Here is a 19,222-nt window from a genome sequence, read left to right as displayed (position 1 = left end):
AACTTTCTGGTGGTCCGTGACTATATGATACCTGGTTGATATATATTGGTACTTTCAACCAAATAGTTACTATAACTACTTTCATGTAAGGAGGATGGGCTGAATAATAAGATTTTCTTCCTAGTGGGTAATATTTGCCAGAGATACACGAGTTCTTTACTACTGTAGAACAATATTATGGACTTACAAGCAGATTTAATTTTATCTTGTTTTTTTATGGTGCTAATTTTCATTTTTTTTTTTACACAGTTGGGTGCAGGAACAGATGACTTTTGGCTCCTGTTAGCAGACTGAGAGCTTTTCCTGTCCCATAACACATGGTAAACTTTATCCACACGTTTTCCCTGGAACAAAACCTGCTAATCAGTTATCAACCGAGTACCCAATTATTACCAGGTGAACAAAGGCAAATAGTTAAGAATTGGTCTTTTGTCAGTCCTCCCTGGTCAGGATACGAGTCTTGGACCAAATCGCTCACAAAACAAGTGTGTGTTACCCCTGCACCTCTGATGTTAATTGCTGTGTAATCATGTGCACCATTATATATAAATTGATGCATGTTGTAGTCTAAGGTAAAAAGCATAAATTTCATAAAAAGTACCATATATTATAGTTATTTTGTACTTGACCACTTACAAAAGGACTGACCAACAAAACACACACAATCATATTCAACAATAAGTACTAAAATTTGTAAAGCCTAAAAGGCAGAAGATTTAAAGCAAAATACAGTACAGGTATTCATAGTTTTATAACCTGCAATACCAGCAGGCTAATACTGTTCTTTGCTCTTTTTTCTTGTGTTTAACAAAACATTAACTCTTCCTGTATCACAGACTCTGGTGTAACTTTAATATTGTGTCCCAATATAAATACAAGCTTTAATAACTACTACAGTATAATTAAACAAAATTAGATTGTCTTTTCCAATTATAAATTAAATTTACAATTAATAGACACTTAGGGCCAGATTTAGGCATAAACTAAACAAGCTATGATTTAGGGCCTCACAGTCTGGAAGGGCCTCTTAAAATCTTATAAGTTTACAAAAGAATTTGACTCGTAGGATACATTGTCAACTCACTGAGAATCAATTTTCAGTACTGTATTACAGTATTTTCATATTAATATCCTGAACCTCAATAACTGAAGTGATATTTATAAAGTTCTAAAGGAGTAACTCTTTTCCCCACCTGGCACAGATTTGTTGTGCATCGTCATGGCATTTGTACCGTCAGTTTATTTGTACAAGTTCAGTTGTTACACAGCCATATTCTCTGTGAACAATAACAAAATAGGGCCTCTACAGCATCTCATACCTGTATTATATTAACCTATTAATATTGACATTTTCATTGAGAAATATACTTCATTTATTACAATTCCCTAAACTATTGGTGAAAAACATGTAATAAATAATACCTCACTATCCATGAACTACTGCATCTAAAGGTGAATTTCTTCATGAGAATCACTGTGCTGCACTTGTATTAAAATGTAATAGTCTGAGTTTTAATGTTTATGACATAAAAGCCATTGTGATCTCAGAATACTATCAATTTTATAAAAAATAGATTGTGTAAAGACACTGTCATACATTGCATAAATATTAAACTTTTCATTCCATCACAGACAACAGTCAAACTTTATACATATTAATTATGCATTCTGGTTACACTATCACCCTATTTTTAATTGTATTGTCACAGCAAGTAGTTTATTTAAAATTAAAATTTTAAACAAATGACATATATATTGTATCATTCTCTGGAAACTCAGACCAGTCCAGCATCTTTAGCCATTCCAAAGAAAATAGAATCTTTGTTTTGAAGCAGAGTAGCTGGTGCGTCAAACTCCTTAACCTCTCCTTTGTCTAAAACAAGTACCCTGGGATAAAAAAAAAAAAATCCACACATAAATAAATGGAAATTAATTTTATCGGGGGATAAAACACACACATGCAAACCAGCTTTTAACGTACGTATTTAAATAAACAATGTGAATTAGAGTAAATTTACCATAACAATATTTTTCTTCCTTTGCATATACAGTACAGTACTGCCAAAACTTCCTTTATCTCCTAATATTTACTCTTAGTATTGTCCCAGTTATCAAATTCCAGAGTTAACCAGAAATAAATACATTTAGTTGACCAGTTTTACCTATAATAAACTGATATATGCACTGATGGATTCCCGATTAACCGAGTCATCTCAGTAGGTTACAACATTCATTTAAATAAAACATTATAAAAACTCTACCCTACCTAACCTAATCAAATAAACATATCCATGTTATCTAACTGTAAATAAAGTGAAAGGTGGAAGAAATGCAATAGTTATTAACACAAACATCCATAAATGCCATGAGAATAGTTGTATGTATGATTAAGAGATTGCTTAACATTACTGTATTCTCAATATGGCTTTCACCAGCGTCACTGTGTGTTCAATCCTCAATAAACCTCCCTTTCTGTTTTTATACACACAATCAACTCATCCACAATATTTTATCCAAAATATATAAGATCATACAGACAACATTTATCTACTTTTTTTAATAAAATTGAAATGGGAAAATATTGTGTGTTTGATTGCTTATGTACAGTATAGTATTAGTGAAGAAGGGGGTTTTGAGAGAAGGCTGGTAGCTTACTGACTGGCTGCCTTACACACTACTGATAGTTAGATTATGTCTATATCTCGGGTCAAGTAAACACTATCCTATCCTAAATAATCTCAAGGATTAGACAAATAGAATACTTATTACCAGTTTAGATAACGCAATACTTTGCAATAAAATCCTACACAACTTCGATCCAAGTGTGTACTAAACATCGATTGTGAGGTGGTTGAAATATTAGTACTGTACTGTAGATCAAATAAGTGGGAACAGCCATGGCTTGAGAAATTACCACCTATATTTGGCAATTTTGTGTATGTCATGAGTTATTTTTGTTTGATAATGTTTGTATAATAATTTTTCATGTTAGCTTTTAAACTGTTAAATACAGTACAGCATTTTAAACCTATAAATTATGGCTACTGTATTATCAAAATGTCACCCTGATAATGCACAATAATGATAATTAATTAATTTACTAGTTTTTCTTATAAAATAACATTGAAGAAAAAGTACTGAATGATAGTTAATATCAAACATGACTAACTTACCTTACTGAGTCCATGATTGTATTAAGTCTATGGGCAATGGTGAGCACAGTACAGTCATCAAACTCCCGACGAATAGTTTGTTGGATGAGGTCATCTGTCTCCAAGTCAACTGCAGCTGTAGCCTCATCCAAGATTAGCACACGAGTTTTGCGTAGAAGAGCTCGAGCTAGACAAACCAGCTGTCTTTGGCCAACACTAAAATTTAAAACACATATGGACATTTGAAATTAATTTATTATTTTTTTAAGACATTCTATTTTTTTATGTTGAATACTCTAATCATTATATTTTACACACAGAACTTTGGTATCATTTGTTTGTTATATAAGCATTACAGTGTTTACAAAAAATAAAGCAAAAGCTGTTTTTTAAAAGTAAAAAAAAGGTCAAAACAGCTTTTTTTTTATACAAATTTAAGAAAGTCAATTACTGTATGCAATAAATACTGCATAATACAATATAATATATGCTGTATAATACAGCTTAATATGATAAGTTTTATATACTGTATATAGTACAGCATTACAATATTATACAAGTACTGTTCCTATACAATACACATTCACAGTCCTGCTCCTTTAGTCACCACCTCTCATTTGCAGTTCTTTCCAATTTCAAATATTTCCATGTTTAATGGAAGACATCTCAGTACTACATTTCCCTGAAACTTAACACCACGGCAGACAACAACTCATACAAGACTAACACCAATTGCCGATACTTCACTTTTGACAATTGACAGCTAATAACTTACACTATAACAGAAAGCACTCACCTGAGGTTTTCTCCACCTTCTGATATCTCGTGCTGCAAACCACGTGGCAGACCAGAGACAAATGTCTTGAGGTGAGAATGTTCTAAAGCTGACCACACTTTGGCATCATCATACAAATTGAATGGGTCAAGGTTCATGCGTAGTGTACCACTGAAGAGAACTGGATCCTGCATAGCACAAAACACAAATAATAATAAAATAATGGAAAGGTGGAAAAATGGTTTGTCATCCAGATAACTATTTTTACAATAAATACTGAATATTTCTTTCCACTGGAAATTGTATTTCTCTATCATTTTTTATTTTCCTGTCTTGTACTGTACTTATCTTAATTCAAGTCAAACCAGTCCCCATTCCACATAAAATAATCTCAATCTACTCTGTATTTATGCCAGAGTTAGCAAATATAAGGGTATACAAGACTAGCAAATATACTACAAAACTTAGTAAATTATCCTCTCAAACTCACCTGTGGAATGATAGTTAGTCTACCACGGAGATCATGAAGACCTATAGTTGAAATATTAACACCATCGATAGTGATGTTTCCACCGGCTGCTTCAATAATGCGGAAAAGCCCTAAGGTTAATGATGACTTCCCAGCTCCTGTTCGACCAACTATTCCTATCTTAAAGAAAACATGAAATCATTTATTTATTAGTTTATAATTTATGATTATGAAAAACAAAATGTTAATTGTTGCCAGAGTACCACAAAAATATTACAGGTGCAAATTACGTACCTTTTCCCCCCCAATAATGTGGAATGAAATGTCCTTCACAACCAACTCCAACCCATCACGATAACGTGTGGAGTATTTGTTGAATTCCACCACTCCTTGTTGTGGCCAGTCCTGAAACCAAATAGTGTACTATATACATAAATCTTCATTTAAAACTTCAAGATTGGTCAACAATGCACTCTAGTAAATGTAATCATTTTAAACATGCAGGCATTTTTTTTAATTTCTTAATCTAATTTGCCTTCCAGATTTAATCTCATTTATTTATATTAAACTAACATTATAAGTTCCTTCATTACATTCATGATAGCTTCATGCACTAAGCTTAACCCTTAAACTGCGCATGGCGTATATATACGCCCTGAGTAACATGTCCCATGGTGCGCATGGCGTATATATACGCCATAGGGTGCCAGGCCTGATTCAAATGGCCCGCGGCTACACGGGGTTCACAGTAGCTTCCTCAGGGCTCTTGTAAACAGATGCCATTTTAAAAAAAAATCGTGGGCAATATTCTCAGGTGTGAGAGGCACAGTACTGTTGGAGCAACCAAGGCCGGCGCACGCAGCATGAGCGAACAGCATTGATGTTCAGCTTGTGACCACAGCATCGCCGAAAAATGTCAAAATAAATATATAATTGTTATTATTTAGCGATGACAATATTACAGATGACCAATGACTGTGATATAAATAACCAGGGTTGTGATAATAGCAGGATTGTTGTAATAATTAGCGCTGTGTGAGGAGTGATGCTGAGAGACGGAGGGAGACAGCATCGTTTACTGACTGTGTGGCCACCTGTTATTGTTTGCGTTCACCATACCAGGTCAGTGGTTCTCTATGGTGAACACAAATGTAGATACTTATATATAATGTGTGTATTAGTGTAATAACAGCAAAAGGATTATGCTGGGAGGAGCCATATGGGTGACGGAGGTGACGTCGTCTGCACGATTTCTCTAGCTGTTTAGAGGGTGGCCACTATGCTCTTTGGGCGCTCTACAAGCTTAGGTGTACAGTTACGGTGCATAAAACATGTAGATATTTATATATAATATGTGTATATAGGGTAATAACACTGCAAAAGGTATTGTTGGGGGAGAAAGTTTAGTGCGTGTGACCTTGAAAGAGTGAGGGAGCCGCCAGCCGCCATCTGTGTATAGCGACGACTCTTGTGCCTGAACTAACTATATCTGCTTAGCTGTACAGTTGTGGTGAACAAAATATACACATACTTATATATAACGTCTGTATATAGTGTAATAACACCACAACTGGTATTGTTGGGGGAGAAAGTTTAGTGTGTGTGTTGAGGGAGTGGCAGCGAGTGGCTGGCTGGTGTGTGGCGGTAACTCCTCGTTGCTTTTCGACTCTCAATACCAACTTAGTGGTTCGTTATGGTGACCAAAACATGCCAATACTTATATATAACCTGTGTATAGAGTGTAATAGCAGCAAAACTATTTGTTTATTGTTTTATAAACATAATAATTGAATCACTAATATGCACATCATACTTTTGAGTATAGCGATTATTAACCACTTTTATTATATAAATATATTACAATACACACTATTGAATAATATTACTGCAAAAAAACTAAGAAAAAATCAATCGGAGACATTGAAACAATTAGGTAATAATATCTTTGTGGCAACTCCCATCTGTCAACGCGGGTGACGCTGACCGGGTCTGACGACCGCTCTGTCAACGCCCACTTTTTGCCAGACTTCCTCGGTCAATTGCGCCCAAAATATGTCACCTACGATTTTTTTTTATTTTTTCCGTGCTCAGGGGACACAAATTAACATGTTTAGAAGACGAAAAAAATTTTTTGAATTTTTTTTTTCTTGCGCACAGGGGTGTAAATGTCTATATGACCCCTGAGCAGTGTAAGGGTTAATAGAAGGGTAAAGGTGCCTGTATCTGACCACTTGAATAGCAAAATAAAAAATTCTCTAAGTGGAATAAAAATATAAATATTGGATTATGTTATTGAAAAACCCATTAGATAAATCAAAAGAAGAATTTTTAATCTATACAATTATCTAGATACAACACCTATGGAGATACAGTATTACACAAAATATCTCGGCAACTAGAATTATGTTGAGTGGTAGGTATCCAGCTACCATGATACTAATATCTGGTCAAATAAAAGGCAGTCTCCCTACTATGAATGGGTTACATTCTGAAAATGGGTTCATGTAGCATTTGTTCGGAACACAGAAAATAGATTTCCCACAGGCGCAATGCAGTAAATGGGGGATGCATTCCCAAACCATAAAAAATCCACATTTTTGGTTTTGTGTTTTTTTGTGGCATAATATAAAAAACACAACATATTATTTACCTTAAATTATGGAGTTATCCTGCTTGTTAAAGTTGGCTGTTTTTGAAGAGTGAAGAGGTCTAATTACATGAATAAATAAAAATGTGTGCGCACTATATTAAAAGTCAGCTACTGTAATTCGTTTCATGCCTAATCACCTCCCACCCTTCTTTCATCACCATCACATGGACCCCATCCACCAGGAGAGTAAACATGATCTGGTTTTGTTCAAATTATGTGAGTTTGTGGGGTTACTGAGGACACATAAGAGCCGCCACTCTTATATTAACACTGTCATCTTCCCGGAAACATTATTCCCACAGAGACCGCTGACACACCCACCCACTTCTAACACAACTCCTCAGATTCACTGAAATGAGGTTCGCTGAATAAAGTTTCCAATGTACTGCAATTCAATATTTATCTCCTGCATCTCTCGGCACTCAGCAACTTTTAGAACATAAAAGCTAATAAGAAATTATTATTATATCAACTACTTAAACAATGACAAAAGAAAATGCTAGATATATAAGCTGAAAGAAAGCTGAGCAGTCATGAACACTTACTAATCCCTGTCAGCTTGAATCATACCTTATGTGGTTTCTTGTTAGGAATATCCCAGTCAGCTTCTTGAGGTACTTCAGTATATTCTTTAATGCGTTCCACTGACACGATATTCGTTTCTACATCTGAGGTCATACGTACCAACCAATTTAGGGTCTGTGTCACCTAGAACAAATAAAAATATACAAATTAGTGTAAATACTATAAAAGCTTGGTAATCTGAATTCCGATAACCCAAATCTTCAAGCAACTTAAATGAATTCAGTTAAAACGTTGGTAAACATTGGGATTAATTAGGTAAATGACGTGAGTTCCATGAATAGGTGGTTGTGGCACAAAAAATTTGTGAATGTGTTCATTTTTGGATATCTCTAGTAAAAAATTTGGCCGAGTCAAATGTTTGGTTAACTCGCATGGGATGGGCTATCCGAGCATAGAAAGTACATATTACTATATCAGATACAGAAATATTAAATAATAATCAAATGTATTACTACAAGCAGGCTATAATGATTATTTAATGTGTATATAGTACTGTACATGGAACCAAAAATTTTCATTAAATAATAATGCAAGACAGGAGGAAAGGATGGATGGACGGACACACAGAAAGACTGAAAAATTGCTAGATGGATAAAGATAGACAAAGATATGACAATTGGGTGGAACCACATGCACAATCCAAGAGGTTGTTTTGGAGAGTGTAACATGGTGGAGTGGTGACAGGCAGACTGCTGACATGATGAAAAATGTTCTAACTGCCAAAAAGATGAGGGCAGTAATCAGTGACAATTTGTGAACTGGAGAAGTGTTACTAGCAGAGTACCACAGGATTCAGTTCTTGCACCAGTAATGTTCATTACCTATATAAATGATCTACCAAAGGAATACATTATTATACAGTATGAACATGTTTGCTTCAAGATGACTGACAAAACAAGTGTATAAAGCAACATTTGTCAAATGGAATTCAGTGCGAATAAAGAGGCGATATAATCACTGCATACAAAATAGTAATAGGAATTGAGACAATTAACAAAGAGGAATTCTAGAAATTTGCAACTTCAAGAACAAAAGGTCATAGATTCAAGTCAAGGAAACTAAGGTGCCAAAAAATATTAGAAACTTCTCTGTTGAAACATGAGAAAATACTCATAAAAATTGATGAAAGATAATAAAAATGCACAATTTCATGAAATCCAGAATGCAGTATTTGAATGTATAGAAAATATCTGGAACAATACAGTATACAATTTCTGTATTATAGAGGTTACACTATGCAGTAAGTATTTAAGTGTAATTTACCGGTACATTAAATTATTAAAGAATAGCCAATGTTTACTCTAATTAATTACTGCTATGACTGAATAATCTGAGGGACCTGTGAGACTACATGGAGATAGAATATTTTTAAACAATATCAAGTTTCACCTAAATAAAAATGCGCTTACATGGACAAGAAGTTATTGAAATAAATAATAATAATAATAAATAAACAACAGCATTAACTTACTGACATAGCATAGCTAACTGAAAGTCCAACTACTCCTCCTGAGATACTACCCCGGCTCATGACAGCAAACATGGCAGCAGAAAATGTCATGATGTTGCCGATGAATTCCAACCGAATAGCCAGCCACCTAAAAATATGTAGACAGAAGAAAAAAAAGAGATAAGAAATGGCACAGGCATGAATAGACTGTGGGTGGTAGAGGGGTTACAAGTTCTTGTGCTACAGGATATATAGCCAGGGACGAGATGAAGGCGAGGTGAAAGTGAAGGACCTCACTTATGGGTCAATAGGCCCATTGTAACTAATAGGCTTATTGGCTGATAAGTGTAGTCAAAGATTTTATTGTAGTAATGTATTATGTGCTGGCTTTATGGAAAACTAAGGTGAAAGGGAAGGATGAGGATGGGAAAGAATGAAAGAAAGGGAAGAATGGAGTACTGTAAATGTTATAAGAACAGGAATGAAAGAAAATGATAAATAAAAAATGGATATAAGGAAGAATCACAAAGTTATTATTACCCCATTTTCATCTTTTATGGGGGCTGGAGGGCCTGTGTCTAGAGAAAAACTTTAAATATTATAATGAAGGACGGTTTATATGTATAAGAAAAGAGATACGTCACTTGTTGTTTCATGATATTATTTACACTATAATCTATAAGATAAATAAGCACCACTACCATACATCAAAATTTAAATATAAATCTATATTTTCTCATTTCTAACAATAACAATTAAACAGTATATCCAATATAGTTAAACACAGAACATTAGTTGTTTCATTCAGTACAGTACCTGTTAGCCATGACACTTGGGTTGGAGCTACGGAGATTAAAATCCACTTTGGCCTCAGAATTTGCAATAAATTGAGGCTCCCTACCATACGCACGGATGGTTGATGCTCCTATGAAAATAGAAACCCAATTACAGGGATGAAAATCATATGGTAAAATATGATTTTACCAGGGTATATAAATAACAATTCAATTGTTATTAAAATTTATGCTGAAGAATGCCATTCAAGAAGAAAATTTTAATGAAATTATGTTTAAATAAATGTACATCCAGAAATGGTATTATCCTTAATATTTTTCTGAACCTAAGTATCTTGGTCACTTCCATAGACAAGTCCGACTTAGATGCAGGGCATTTTTACCTCTAGTCACGACAAGAACGACCTTTGTCTTTCTCAAGCTGTTAAGAATCTTTGCAAACATTCTTGATAACCACAAAGGAGAGAGACACTAGATAATTCTCAATCCAGCCATGAATGACCATAATAATGTGCATTTCTTTACATTAAACAAAACCTAAAAAATGCAATATGTGAGATCAAAGAAATCTCAAATAAAGCTCTGCACCCGAGTTTTTTCATGACACCTCTGGATGCTCAGAAGCCCGTCTCTGTTGTCCAGTAGGCCATGTGTGTTTAAGTTTCTCGATTGTGAATGTCTCAAACTTTACTGAACCTACATAAAGAGAGTTATCTTCTGGAACTCTCCTTTTGAGGAACCTCTTTCTCTTACATAATTTTAAGGATCTGATCCCAAACTTGGGCATTTAGGCTATGAATGCATTTTCATGGCCGTTTGGTTGTGCCTCTGCAATGTGGGTACAATACCAGTATGTGCATCATTCAGTTTGGGTCTTCTGAACTCATTTTCCACCCTATTTTTGTATTGTCTGCAAATAAGATCATGCAGTTTAATTGTGGATATTGTGGTTCAGAATGAAAATATATTTTCTCCCATATGAATGAGGTAAAGTGACGGTCTCGCTTCATGCAGATCGGCATTTAATCCCCAACCGTCCGAGTGGTTGGGCACCATTCATTTTCTCCTGTCCCATCCCAAATTCTCATCCTGACCCCTTCCAAATCCTATAACGTTTTAATGGCTTGGCATTTTTACCCCCTGATAATTCCTTCCCCTCCCATATGAAGGGAGATTTAGAAAAGACCGGGGTAAATCCTGATTTGAAATGGGGTCGTTCATTTTGGAACACATTGCCACGTAACATACATGAAGTCGATAGATTATTTCAAGAGTATGTTAGAAAATATATTGTACTAGTAATTGTGGTTTGACATACAGTATATATACAGTATATATTTAGGAAATTACATACCTTGTATACTTTCTTGGAAGTGAGAGTAAATAGGAGAACGGGACACAGATTCAATTCGCTTTAGCTGCCTTGAAGTAGAGACGTATAGAACCTAAAAATGGGAATATAAATCTTATGATACAGGAATGCAGTGTTCATCTATTAGCTTTTGATGTCTTCTTTTCTGGTGTCAAGTGATCTGTTATAGCTCATGTGTATCTTTGGTCATATAGTCATGGTCATCTCAAATCATAAATGCTGAAAATGTTAAATTTTTAAGTGTCAGTAGAATTTTTTTTAACATTTTATCATTTGATGCCAGTTTTTTTTTTTCCTTTTGCAGGGATATTCTTACACAGGCCCTAAGCTTCTGGCTTGCCCACTAAGTGTTACTTGTTTCTGTTTTACTTAGACGGAGTATGAGTATCTATGACTCAAATGGTCACTTCAGTAAGATTTGTCCCATGTGTTTAACAACTTCTTCTGCTCTGTTGAATCTAAATTGAAATCTTATTTGGTTTGTAACTGTACACTGTGTTAGATAATGTTCCAATGGTCTGTTGGGCACTTCTCCGATGCCAGAGTTGAACATGAACGAGCCACTTTGCACCAAAAGTGAACACTGCATCATTAGTTTAGGTTAATATAATGACAGAAAGCAAATTTGTTAAAAAAAAAAAAAATCATATTTACATAAAAATTTTCCCACATATAACACATTTCTTGAATTGATTCTAATGACATTATTTAAAGGGATAAAATATTTTTAGTTCTGGGAAAGTTAGTCAAGATGCATTCTGGCAGGCATATGTAAGATATATATATTTGACAAGGCTTGAAAAGGTTCAACAATGAAGGTAAAAGATTATATGCAAAATATTTAAAAATTTATATAAAGCCTATGCTATGATTTATCATTAAACCAGCATATGAAGTATGTTTGTAGAACAAGATAATACCATCGACATTTATATTATGGATTTTGCCTCGTGCAGTATGTATTTTGCTTACTCTGTTCTTTCTTGATTTACATTAGTTTAACTAATACAACTGTTTCAACACAATTCCTATCCTTCTTGACCAACTAAAAACAGTTAAGATGTTTCTTACTTGTACAAAATAGTAGATGATCATTGTTGGGATCATAACTAGAACAAACTCCGGAGTGGCACTGATGATCACCACAAATGTTGCCAAGACCTGCATGCCAAATAAAATTCAGATGGCAATAATAAAAAATGAGAACATATAAACTTTGTTAATAATATATAATAGTTTCCCTATCTGATATATAGAGCATGACAATAACCTTTTCATACTGCATGCTGATATGCAACTATAGTTAATTTGAATTATAGTAAATAATATATGTACTGTAATATGTCTCATACAAAGTCAGACAATTTAACTACAAAAAACATGTTTAGAATATATAACAGTATCAATGTGAAAGAAAACAGTGACTTCTTGAGAAGGAAGTTATCTTGGGCACCTTCCTGACTGTCATGATACTTGTCAGCTCTTACTGTAGGGAACACCTGAAGGTTACAGCTCAAAAATATATATACAGTACATCACGGGCAAACACTGAAAATAACTATATACTGTATGTAATTTGAATATAAAACATGCAAAACAAAACGTTTTTTATTACATACATTTCATAAAATGTTAATTTGATTTTCCATCCATAGTACTAAATATAAACACATGAACCAAACTGACAGACTTTCCACCAAATTCTAGAAGTACATGCAATAGGTATAGGTATAGGTAACTATGGTAATGAAGATTATATGTAATACTTATTCAGCAGGGCTTTCAAAATACAGAAGATTTAACTAAAAAGCTTGAATTGCCCGAAGCAGAAAAATAGTGAAGATTTACTAAATATGGTACAGAAAGCACAATACAAAACAGAGGGCATGCTACCTACTACATATTACATTCTCTCTCTTCTACCATTCACTTCTCTCTAACTTGTCTCTAGTATTTAGACTTGCTGACTTACTACTTTGTAGAATGTTTAGAAACTCTCTCATCTCTCTCTGCTTTACAAATAAAAAATAAAAAATAAATAACTTGAGTATTTGCATGAGACAATTAAGACCTCAAATATTGATGTTCAGGGAATATATTGGACACCATAAATAAATAGTGCTGTACAGTACTATATACTGCTACTATACTGAATGACTGAAAACCATATCTCATTCACTCTTGCAAACATGGCTAGACAGATAACAGACTTCCAGACGTTTTTCAACCACTCGAGACACTGCATGTTGATCTAAATGTCATATTTGGTTCAGTACAGGTATATAGAAAATATACGGTAATTATAAAATCTACCTTTGCTTTTAAAGCTTTTTTTTGCATAATGAATCATTGCAATAGTTTATGTTCTTTGAATCAGGCCAGCCAATATAAATTTTCTTGCATAAATTTATCTCCAGATAATCACTTAGGTCTATTACATTATAGTATGCTTTAATACATTGTATTACAATTTGTTCCTCGAAATACTGAAGATGACTTTCACACTGTAATCTCAACTGCATGAATGTTATGTTACTAATATTATTTAATCCTTTTCTGCGATTTCCAAAATGTAATAATTAATAATTAATAACAATTAAAATGTAACAATTAATGAGGGTCCTGGTAGCACAGTCGGATTTGTTCTCGACACACAATCTAGAATTCCAGGTTCGAATCCCCGACAGGACAGATGTGGTTGGGCACATTTCCTCTCACCTAATGTACCTGTTCACCTAGGAGTAAGTATGTACTCAGGAGTTAGTCAGCCTCTTGTGGGAAAAGGGGGGGGGGGGGTTGCATCCTTGGTGGGGTTAGTAATTTGACCTTTGGGAGGGAGGTGGAGACCTCAATATAAGCCTAACGTGTATGAATACACTCTGGCTTCCTGTCCCCCATTATTATTACTATTATTGTTATTATAATACGCTCTTAACTCCTCTAACATCTCTCTCAAAACTTTACTTATCTATATGCATTTTTATACATGCATAAAATAACAGTAATTAGTAAGCAAATATAGAAACAACAGTATAAAACCATGCATGTCTTGTCAACAGCTTTAAACCAGCCAGTAGATAAGGAACATCACCTGTTTTTAAATAATAGCAAAAGCTTTGTTCAGCAGGAATGGTGGTGCATGCAGTCACATTAACACTTCAGTGTTACATACCGTGAAAAAGCACACGAGCCAAGACCTTATTGTAAAAGGTAAGACATTGTCAAGTGTGTCAACATCCTTGCCAAACCGATTAATTAAACGACCAAGAGGATTTGTATCAAAAAAGGACATCGGCAAACGTAGAACATGTTGAAGCAGGTCAGTATGTAGTTTCCTTGCTGCTTCAAGAGCACCAAACGACTGGGAAAATGCTCCTCCAAGGATGAAAAGAGCTGTAGGAAAAATATATTTATGACTGATTTACTTCAACCATTTGTCTTCATGCCCTGAATTATTATGTGGCCAACTTTGCCATGTTCCTACCTCATCTACAAAACTAAGTTATTATTATACTCTGGTTTCATTCTTTCGTGTTAAATTCAATCAATTACATTCAATAAGTCAGTGCATATTCTTTAAGAAGCATACACAAATGTGTTATTCCAGATATATTATGAACATCTGAAGAATTAGTCAAGTATTTAAGGTTACTCAGGTGTAGAAATTTGGTGAAACCACTACCAATCACACTGTGGTACAATATTCTCTGCACCCCCTCTGTTACTGGCAGAAGGATGGGGCAGGGGGGGAACAATCATTCCAAAATTTCTTCCCATTAAACAGGAAAAATGTTTTGGATTTGAAGCCCACAGCTGCTAAGTCTCAAGATATTAAAGGAAGATTTATATTGTTTTTAATATTAGAGGAATAGATGAGAAACATAAGCTGGAGATGAAAGATTTGATAAAAGATAGTTTGATGTGCTAGATTTATCCAAAAAAAAAGATACAAATTAAGCATTGAATGTAATGAAATGCACTTTTCTAGTGGACTACTCAATAGCTACCTGAGCAACAGCTTTTGATCTCCCAAGACTTAGGGAATCACATAGGACTGAGACCCATTTGAGCATACTGGGAGCCAGGAACAGAAACTAGCTTTCACTACAAGACAAGAAGAGTAAGGATCAGAGATCAACCTGGCTGTACCAGACATACAGCCTGACAAAACATCTTTCTATTTTAAGTTTTCCTTTCGCTCACATTTTATGTGCAATTCCACCATGATCTCATTTGTTGAAGGCTTTTGCATTATCATCTTGCTTGTTTCTTTCCAACACATCTAAGGTCATATAATAATGGTCTCACACTCACACGAGGCAGGACCAGCCTACGCAAAATCAATATTTGGAAGGATTATGTTTTTGTGTCAATCACAATTTGATATAGTTGAGGTTAGGGACCTGATATTAGCTCCTCAATTTAATACCAACCTTGGTAAAACTAGTTCCATAATTTAAAACTACACTTGGTATAATTGCTGTAGCTTCTTAGTTTAATACCACTTAAGGTGAAGTTAATTTGTATATACAAAAGTTAATTTGTATACACAAAAATCTTTGGCATATCTTCAATTAATTATTAGATGTGGAATAACTCAATGTCATTCTTGATATAACAAGTGTTTTAACTTAATGCCACCCTTGGTATAAAGAGTTACTCAATTTATTACCATCTTTGGTACAATTAGCTTCTCAGTTTATTACCATATTTGGTACAACTAGCTTCTCATTAACTCATTATTATAATGAGTTAATGGATCATTAACTTCCTAACAAACAAAACCCAGAGTGTCATTGTCAACAAAGTAAAATTTGGATCATCCACCATGAAAAGCTTAGTCCCCCAAGGTACCGTACTTGCTCCTGTACCTCTCATCCTCTTACCAGACATAGGACAAGAATACAAACCATAGTACTGTATCAACCTTTACAGATGACACTAAGGTTTTTATGAAAATAGACAATATAGAGGACACAGGAAGCCTTCAATCTGATATAAATTAAGTCTTTCACTGGGCAACATAATAATACAGTATGATGTTTAATGAAGATAAGTTCCAGCTTCTGCACTAAGGAAGAATTGCAAATATTGTATAAAAATGGAAACCACATATAAAATTCAGTCAAATCACACAGTAGAACAAAAAAGCAATGTAAAGGATCTGGGAGTAATAAGGTCAGAAGACCTTACCTTTAAAGAATACAATAAAGTAGCTGTCACACCTGCAAGAAAATGAAAGACTGGATAACAAGAATTATTAACAAGGAATGCCATACCACTGATGATACTTTTCAAGACACTAGTGCTCTCTATGGTAGAATATTGTTGCACAATAACAGCTCCAATGAAAGATAGAGAAATTGCTGGCCTAGAGAATATGCAAAGATCCTTTACTTCTAGAATCCATTTTATAAAACATCAAAATTATTGGGAACGAATAAAGTTTTTAAATATGCATTCTCTATAATGCAGATGAGAAAGGTACATCATAATTTACACTAAGAAAATAGTAACAGGACTGGTTCCAAATCTGCACACAGAAATAATATCACATGAAACCAGGAGTCATGGCAGGATGTTCAAAATATCCCCATTGAAAGGCAGAGGTGCAATAAATTCACTGAGATAACTCTCAACATCAAAAACCCAAGACTGTTCAACACTTCCCCTCTTCACATACAGGGCATAACTGACTGGCCTCTCATGTTTATGGCGTTCTCTCTTGAACACCACCCCACCTTCATGCACCCTGCACGTATTGCGAAGAAGAAGACGAACACCATCTCCAAAGATTACCTGATCAACCAGGCTGTGATTCATATGTCAGGCCATATCCAACAGCTTGGTTGACCAGACAACCAGCCTGAAGGCCTGGTCAGAGACCAGGCCGCAACATGTTGATCCTTAAGATCACCACACAAGGTTGATAGAATCCTGTGATCACAGTAACTGGTTCACAACCAACAGGCCCTGGCTTCAGTTCCTGCACAGAATGAATGTAGTTGGGAACATTTCCAAACACATAGTAATAAGCAGATTTCCAAACTACCTAGTAATAAATAGATAACTAAAAAGTTAGGCAACTGATGTGGTTGCATCCTGTGGAAGATCAAGGGAGGATTAGTGAGGCCCTTGATAAGGCTAACAGCCTTCCAGTTCCAAAGAATGGGAAACAGAAATCAACTCTTCAGTTCAATTCACTATTTTAAATGAGATACAAAACTACTTCATATTTAAACTTCCTTGATGCAAATAATTCACTGGTGTGTCTTCACCTGATACAAACAATTCCACTATTTTACAAGCAAAAATTAATGCCAGCTACTGTTTTATATATTTCAGTATATTTCATGTTTCTACTGTTTTAGTCGATTCGCTAAACTGGACATTATTTGTTACCATTCAAGCAGTCTTCATGCCACAACAAAATAAAAGATTCAACAAGGCCTTTGCAAGGTTTTTTTTCATAACTATGGGCAAGACCTACTACTGCCACATATACTCTAAAGATGCATCATCCATCGTACAAACAACATATATAACTAATATATTATTTGCAATACGTAACAAGAAGCACACAAAACAAAATGTTGGAAAATATAGAACTTCACAAATATTTTAGAGCAGACAGTATAAAAAATAAGTTCCCACAATAGATTATTTAATACTCAAACGAATGATTAAAGCAGCAAAATCTCAAATCATTGCTTACCGATATTAAACACCCAATCCACGACCTTAGATTAGCAGGAAGGGATACATCGACAGTGTCCAAATCCTTGGCAAAACGATTCACAATTCGCCCAATAGGAGTCATGTCAAAGAAGGACATTGGGCTGTGTAAAACATTATTTAACATCAACTTGTGCAAAAGCCTTGATGAATTAACTGTTCCTTTTGCAATGATCATGGAACCAGTCAAGATGAACACCGCTGTAATTAGCAGGAAAAGGATATTAGCAGCTTTAAAGGAAACTTAACCTTCATTTATGTATATCAAGTTTCATTTGTAAGCTATCATTGGAACGGATATACAGTATACACCAAGAGATGTTCCACGTTTCTTGGTGCATATACTTTAGTTCCGGGCTATGCTTAGGATTAAGGTACGTTTTCTGGTTGGCCAGTAAACAATTGCGGTGTCTTTAATAATCATTCCACTCTTGATAGGCATTAAGGCCAACACCAAATCCAACTAGAATTTTTTTCTCAGTAGCTTTATATGTTATATTCTAAAATAAATTATTTCTTCAGTATCTTGAAGCATCACTTCCAATAACCTTTCCTGTTTGATCTTGTCAGAGTGTATCCTTATTATATAACGCATGTCTAATTTTTCCACTAAAAAAAAAAAAAAAAAAAAAAAAAAAAAAAAAAAAAAAAAAAAAAAAAAAAAGGGTTGAATGTAATGAAACGCCAATTTCTGGGCGAGTCTCGGAGGCTCCCTGAAGCTATCGTACATGGATCAGTGCCATACTATCAGGTGCCATCAGTTGTGGAGTTCTATTGGCCTACCGGGAACCATGAGCCAGAACCTGGCCTGGCCCCCCTCAGAAGAGGAGCAGGGAACGATGGCCTTTGAAAACTTTAAATATAACGTTTAATCATACTTGCCACCACCAGCAAAGCACCCAGAAATGTAGGTGAACCAAAAACTACATGGTTTAAAAACAAGACTGTAGCCTCAAAACTGTCAAAAGAACTCCCTCAACAATGAAAACAAATCACCAAAATTTTCATGATAAATATACTGACAAAACTATTACAAAGTTATTAAAAAGTTCTGAAAAGAAAATGTGTAGCCTTCCTCCTGCAGTAGAAACTTAAATGACAGTGAGGTCATAATTAAAACATCCCTGGCTTGATTCCCATAGGAGGATAGAGATGACTGGGTATGTTTCCTCTCACCTGATGCCTCTTTTTTATCTAGCAGGTGGATGCAGTCTGCAAGGCATGTCTGGATCTTGTTAAT

At 34.7% G+C, this 19,222-nt stretch overlaps 1 protein-coding gene across 15 annotated transcripts in view; it reads right to left on the bottom strand.

Moving 5' to 3' along the window:
* Window positions 1-586: 586 nt before the first annotated feature.
* Window positions 587-19,222, bottom strand: part of LOC123764412 (multidrug resistance-associated protein 1) — a 51,886-nt gene continuing 33,250 nt past the window's right edge. For 8 of the 15 annotated variants that reach the window (XM_069315824.1, XM_069315828.1, XM_069315827.1 and 5 more), the window contains 11 exons: window positions 14,420-14,640; window positions 12,319-12,408; window positions 11,230-11,320; window positions 9,898-10,006; window positions 9,103-9,229; window positions 7,617-7,754; window positions 4,691-4,801; window positions 4,418-4,576; window positions 3,949-4,115; window positions 3,174-3,368; window positions 587-1,887 (listed from right to left, as the gene is read on the bottom strand). In XM_069315824.1, coding sequence (XP_069171925.1) covers window positions 1,776-1,887; window positions 3,174-3,368; window positions 3,949-4,115; window positions 4,418-4,576; window positions 4,691-4,801; window positions 7,617-7,754; window positions 9,103-9,229; window positions 9,898-10,006; window positions 11,230-11,320; window positions 12,319-12,408; window positions 14,420-14,640 — 1,520 coding nt within the window. In that variant the 3' untranslated portion in view covers window positions 587-1,775. Of the gene's footprint in view, window positions 1,888-3,173; window positions 3,369-3,948; window positions 4,116-4,417; window positions 4,577-4,690; window positions 4,802-7,616; window positions 7,755-9,102; window positions 9,230-9,897; window positions 10,007-11,229; window positions 11,321-12,318; window positions 12,409-14,419; window positions 14,641-17,962; window positions 18,184-19,222 lie in introns of all 15 variants that reach the window. The other 7 variants (XM_069315823.1, XM_069315826.1, XM_069315825.1 and 4 more) reach the window with 1 other exon arrangement.

The sequence above is a fragment of the Procambarus clarkii genome, chromosome 82 (assembly GCF_040958095.1).
Source record: "Procambarus clarkii isolate CNS0578487 chromosome 82, FALCON_Pclarkii_2.0, whole genome shotgun sequence".
Lineage (NCBI taxonomy): Eukaryota > Metazoa > Arthropoda > Malacostraca > Decapoda > Cambaridae > Procambarus > Procambarus clarkii.
Note: the sequence above shows the minus strand (reverse complement) of the source record. Positions and strands in the feature narration are given on the sequence as shown.